The following is a 6,257-nucleotide window of genomic DNA, read 5'->3' as shown; positions in this document are numbered from 1 at the left end:
CGTGTTGCAATGGGGGACAATTTTATTCTAGTGGTTCAGTGTAGGAATTTTTTATCGGGTTGAAATAAAGATACATTGTGGGAAGTGAATCCATAGGCAAAGGTAAACAAAGATATGGTGTGATAGAGATTGTATATGTACAACTACGGGATTTGTTTCCTTAGAAACATGGAAGTGAGGATCGGTTTCAAAAGTAATAATGTTTTTTTTTGCATGGTTCGAAAAAATATCGGTTGGACGGGGCAGCTATTCATTGGATGGGTGGAAAAGACGGAAGCGAAAGCAACAAATTCACTTTTAATAGTACATAATATATCTGAAATTTTTGAAATATATATTATTTAATTTAAATTATTAATTTCATAATAAACATGTTTATGTGTGCTAAAAAGATCTGTTCAAGTATCAAAGGTAAAAAAATAATCGTGAAAAGAAATGGTTATAAGTTTTCAAATTTTCCTATATGTGAAAAGAAATTATGTATGTGTTAAAATAAATTAGTTGTGTATTCCATAAATAGTCCACGTAGAAACAGTGCCCAAAATAATCAAATTATGTATTTATTTGAAGATTCTATTGTATAAGAAAATAAGTGTTCACATGTTGTAAAACAAGTTTTATTTAGTATAGTTTTTTAGAAAAAATATTTTCTAAAATAAATGTTAATATTTTATTAAAAGCTGGTCATGTTTTGGAAAAAAACAATTGCATATACCAAAACATTTGTGAATATAAAATGTTCATGTTTTGTTTTGAAAATGTCCTTGTATGTGCCCATATATCTTACTACTAAAGAAAATTTCACACTTCTCTAAATAAATGTTTGCATGGCTCATTAAAATATTACAATAAAAATAAATAAAAGAAATAATAAAAGCATAGAAAATATAAAGACATAAATGATAAAAATAAATGAGAATAAAAATGTGCTATTGGTCCTATTGTCCATTCATCCACGTGAGCGCTCCCCTACAACAAAAGGAAAAATCAAGTGTTGGCACATTTGTTCCTTTCATGAAAATGAAAAAGGAATTCACGCGCGGAAGGGGGAGGAGAAAATGCCGAGGTCGGGGTCGGTCGGACATGCATCTCAGTCGGGGTCGGGACAAGTTGCGTTTTAAGGGTGGACATGCTACTGGGCAGGTCAATGATGGACATGCAACTGGGCCTCGCGTGCGAATGCGTGTCGATGATGAACATGTAACTAGGTCGAGCGAGTTGCATGCCGAGGATTGACATGTAATAGGGCCAGGTCAGGATAAGTTGCATGTCGACGATGGACATGCAACTGGGTCTCGTGTGTGAGTTGCATGTTGATGGGCATGTAACCAGATCAGAGTCAGCCAAGTTCCATGTCAGAGGTGGACATGCAATTGGGTCAGGGGTCAGGCAAGTTTCGTATCGAGGATGGACACAAATTGTGTATCAAAGGTGGACATGCAACTGAGTTAGGGTTGGACAAGTTGCGTATGTAGGATAGACATGAAATTAAATTCGAGACCGGTTAAATCTGTGTCGAAAATAGACATGCAACTAGACCAGACAAGTTTATGTGTCAAAAGTTACACGTACAGCTACAGTGCACAGAATTTGTAATATCCCTGAGTTATATATAAAGCTGTTGAATCAGAAAAGAAGAAGAAAAAACTCCAGTTGACGGAATGGTTGAAGCCCCCATCACAAAAATGGCGTTGGAGAAAAAGTAATGGCACAAATAGACAACTAACGAGTAGGCTTTCCCATCTCCTTTTTACTCTGTTCTCTTAATTTCTCAAGGCATCGACAATTCGTGCGTGGTCAGCTAAAAAGAAATACAAACGTGGCAAAGGCACAGCCGAGGTAAAACGATACGAGCACAAGCCGTCGCGGCAGCACAAAGAAAAAGCACGAATCTTGCCGTTATAAGTCGAACAATGAAGAAATTAGATGAGATGTGAATTAGCAAAACTTTTGATTAAAACTATTTAAGAAAGATTCACAAAATCCCTACTTTAATACTAAAAGATATACATTATATAAGCATTTCTACAAACAGTATGCATGACTTACGGTGAAGTTGTGAATACATAGTCTTATTTTCACTGTTCTCTGGAAAAGAAATGTTGACATCTAGGTATTGGTCTATATTAGTGGACATATAGGGTCCGACATCGGCCATATTGGTCGAAATTTCAGTCTATATGGGATGATATGTGTAAAAATGATATTTACAGAATGATAGGTTATATCTATGTTGGTAGACCCCCAAACTGATATATCGGTTGCATCGGCTTCGATTTAGAAGCATGGAGGTAACCATGTCCATCTTTAACAACGAGCGCCTTGTATCTGTATATGCAGGGGTACCTACAAACTAAGTGGCAAAAAAAGCAACCCTTATTTCAGCAGCCACCACTTGCAGGTTCAATTGAGCTTCGTAGGCCATTGCCCCTCAGCGCTGTGCAGTGCTCCTCCGCTTCCGGCTGCGAGCAGACAATAACTACTGCCATCCCATTCACGTGTGCCTCTTGCATGATATTAACAGCATTGTCGACGGTCATCCCAGGGATAACCTTCATCAGGACTTGGACAACGTACTCCCGCCTGTTTTCATTATCATTGTGCAGGACAACGCGGAATGGAGGTGACATCTTCCGGGATTTCCTGCAAGTGAAAAAGGATGCGAGAATATCTTGGTGTTCTAAGATTTATAACCAATACAAGTAAATGTGCCAAAAATTTCACCCAAAAAACGGGCAGATATCTTGAAATCAGTTTATCAGATCTCAAAGTTGAACCTGGTAATGCTGAAGATCTGTCAGTTTTATTAAACTATTTATGTTATTGCCTCATATTATGTTAGCTCAAGCGTGTTGCTTATTCTCAGATCTTATGCATCACATTTTTCTGCCATCTTTTGTGATTTATTATACCTAGTAATATATTTTATAATCCAACGAATAAGATGGCAACTGATTGTTAATTATATCAATTTCACAACAATAAAGAAAAATTCAACAATCATATGATGTACCCCCTCCGTCACATAATATAAGATCATTTTGCAAGCTAAAACAACATGCAAAATGATCTTATATTATCAGACGGAGGGAGTAAGATTAAACACATATTATTATTTTTCAAGCTATAATGCCTTGCAAAATAATACTTATTATTTTTGTTCAAGCTATAATGCCTTGCAAAATAAACCACAAGATAGTCCTCCTCATGCCTGATGGCCATTGCTGTTTCACGAAAAGTCAAGCTAGGCTCATTGATCTGTCATTGTTCCTTATGTCCTATACCACAAGACATTAAATGTGAATATTTCAACCCTGAAATTGAAATGTGCAGATTTTTCTTTAAAACGAGGCAATGCTTACATGCCTATATCTGGTACTAGAACGACGTGCCTACATCTGGCACTAAAACAGCACTCCTAAACGTACAACCCACCCCGCACAAGAAACTTCATAGTGACAGTTCTAACAGTAAACAGGCCGGGAAATATAGCATTCATGACAACATCTCTATAGTAAAGGCATTTCGAGTCTTCACTGGGACCACCATATGTGCATTGCAGATCATTAACTTCATGACAAGTTGACATAACTTGACAAGTACAGTTATATATTGATGAAAACAAAAACATATACTAGTTATAAAACAGTTAAGCTAGATAAACTAAAGACCCTTGCTGCTATGAATAAGTGTGGCTCATAGCTTTGCCTTGTGAAGAAATAAACTGGCTTTGTGCTGTGGCAGTAATAACAATGACTAGGGAGTGGTTAAGTATTGGGCGTTTCAAGTGAAGCAGCTCACACCACTAGGATAAATAACATTCTTATTTGTTTGGCATCACCTGAAGTAGTAGATTGTAGTTTTCAGTTTCCATCAGTAGGTGGGAAATTACACTCAACTTGGCAGGGTTTAGAATCTATTTCTGAGATCTGAACCGATACTGTAAAAATAATCTATCAACTTTTTCCAAACAAAAGACATATCCAGTTCTTGGAATTTGCAGTTACAAAGGGAAAAAAAAGATTTATGCAGAGGCCAAGGGGAAACCATCTTTTTCGAAAAAAGAAGGAAAAAGATTCACAATAAACAGAAATAGACTTACTTCTTATCGAATTCAGATTGACGGCCAGGAGAAACTTTCTCTGCTGGTCGATCAAGCACACCACCACCTTTGCCTGGTGCAGCTGCTGTGATTACAATGGGGGTGGCAACATTTGTCTGTAGAAAGAACATGTATTTCCTGGGAACATGGACAACCAAAATGAAAGATGAAAAAAAATCCTGCAAGGGCAAACATGGATAAAGACTGCATAACAAACAAATCTTTCACCAATGTATTTTTTTCCCAAGAATGAATCTTCCATCTAAACTAAAAGTTCTTGAAGGGGTTTGTAACAGCTCTTGCTCACAGTTCAAGCTCAGCTTTGTCCTCACTTGTCATAACTAAAAACTAAAGGGGTTTCAACACTATACAGTTGAAAGGATGAAAGCCACTGTTTTGATTGCACAAGTCCTTGAACAAGAGTGGACGGGTACAAAAATACAGTATATTAAAAAACAACAAGGGTTCTGTTGAAGTCAAATATTCAGTCTCACCAATAAGATACCGAGACTTGCATCACATTTGGAATGACACAAAAAAGATACTTCATCGGAAAGAGGTCTACGAAGACTTGGGCAAACATCGACGTTCACTGGCTCATTTGGCAAAGAAAATAGAGTGCGTGATAAGAAGTTAATCAATCAGTGGAGTATTCAGGAGCAGCAATTTAATCATTCGAATGTTTTGTGATTTTTTTAGATAATATTATAGTAGTCTTAGACTTTGTATTTTGATGAGCCTCCACTGAAGCAAGCTGCAGACAACAACAGCTATTTGAACAGGGTGAACCCTCTCTTCTATTGACAGTACAGCAACAGCAGTTCCTTATAATGAAATTGATGAATTATGGCCTAATCTTGGAGCGATTTTCAAGAAAAGTGATGCCGAAAATCGATAACGGCAGCAGTTACTCCCGGAAAAGCTTTCAAAGCTATCACTGAACTGGAATGAGGGAATCTAATCTATTCACCTGCTGTTCTACAACAGAAACCCCTATTACTAGCCTTATCTTATCGGCCAAGCCTGAGGGCCGAGGCGCCATCCAAGACAATCCATTAAAACAGAAAGCATCCATGAAAAAGAAAAGGAGAGGGGCGCGGTCGTACCTGCCACCCAGCGGTTGTTGGGGGAGCGGTTCGTGGAGAGGGCGATAGAGGGCGGAGGGGAGGCCGGCAGGGGAGCATCCTGGCAGCATAGCGGCCGGGGCATGCAGGTGAAAGTGCGGTTCTTTTTTTGTTGGAGGGAGGAGATAATGCAGGAGAGAATGTACGGCTGCTGTGACCCTGTGAGGCTGTGAGATAATGCAGTAGGAGCGCTCGCCGATGAGCCGGCCCAGCGCGCGGGGCCTTAAGCGCCAGTTTTTCGTTTTTTTATTTATTTTCTTCACTTTTGTTTATATATATATATATATATTTAATTCTGTTTTTTAAAAAAATTAATCATGCATTTGAAAAAAATGTTAAACATGTACAAAAAAAATTAGATCTCAAAAGTAGAGAAAGTAGATCTCAAAACGCATTGGAAAAAATGTTAATCATGCATTTCAAAATTGCTAAACATGTACCCCCTTCGTCCGGAAATACTTGTCCGAGTAATGGACGTATCTAGATGTATTTTAATTCTAGATACATCCATTTGTATCCATTTCTACGACAATTATTTCGGGACGGAGGGAGTACAAATATGTTTCAAATGGACATGAAAAGTGCAAAACATGTATGAGAAAAGGTAGATCTCAAAACATAAATATGTAAAAATGTTAATCATGTATTTTTTTAAAAAAGTTAACCATCTATAAGCAGATATTCTTGATGTAAAAAAAGAAAGTACAAGGTGTATGTAAAATGTACAATGTGTATAAAAAAGTAGACATCAACAGATAAGAATTACTAGTTAAGAGTATACCTTGCAAAGGTCATTTACACCTTCTTAGGCACTGGCAAGTGGCACGTTACATGGGCACCACTTTGTCGCGACATGAGAGTTTTCTCTCTTTTTTTTGTAGATTCATTTTCAAAATGTTTTATCTCGTGAACTGTATGTTCAAATGCCGAATCGTTTTCACCGTTTGATTTCTCGTGTCGAGATCTTCAAAACTCGATCACATGTTAAAAGGTTTCGATCAAAACAATCACGACAAAAAGGGCAGCCGAAA

General features: G+C 37.5%; 1 protein-coding gene across 1 annotated transcript; it reads right to left on the bottom strand.

The window, feature by feature from the left end:
- Window positions 1-1,990: 1,990 nt before the first annotated feature.
- On the bottom strand, window positions 1,991-5,338 carry LOC125530781 (ATP-dependent Clp protease adapter protein CLPS1, chloroplastic). The gene is made up of 3 exons (XM_048695184.1): window positions 5,209-5,338; window positions 4,103-4,240; window positions 1,991-2,643 (listed from the first exon to the last, which is right to left on the bottom strand). Exons 1-3 carry the CDS (start codon window positions 5,295-5,297, stop codon window positions 2,382-2,384), a joined length of 489 nt encoding a protein of 162 aa, XP_048551141.1. The 5' UTR covers window positions 5,298-5,338; the 3' UTR covers window positions 1,991-2,381.
- Between the last annotated feature and the right edge of the window lie 919 nt (window positions 5,339-6,257).

Source organism: Triticum urartu, unplaced genomic scaffold (assembly GCF_003073215.2).
Source record: "Triticum urartu cultivar G1812 unplaced genomic scaffold, Tu2.1 TuUngrouped_contig_6558, whole genome shotgun sequence".
NCBI lineage: Eukaryota > Viridiplantae > Streptophyta > Magnoliopsida > Poales > Poaceae > Triticum > Triticum urartu.
Note: the sequence above shows the minus strand (reverse complement) of the source record. Positions and strands in the feature narration are given on the sequence as shown.

Bases quoted from the DNA above. Each gene is read 5' to 3' on its own strand.
- LOC125530781 (XM_048695184.1), bottom strand. From the start codon at position 5,297: ATGCTGCCAGGATGCTCCCCTGCCGGCCTCCCCTCCGCCCTCTATCGC. The intron at 4,241-5,208 runs GTACGACCGCGC...CCATGTTCCCAG, and splicing joins CAACAACCGCTGGGTGGCAG to GAAATACATGTTCTTTCTAC. The intron at 2,644-4,102 runs GTAAGTCTATTT...TTTCACTTGCAG, and splicing joins CAATCTGAATTCGATAAGAA to GAAATCCCGGAAGATGTCAC.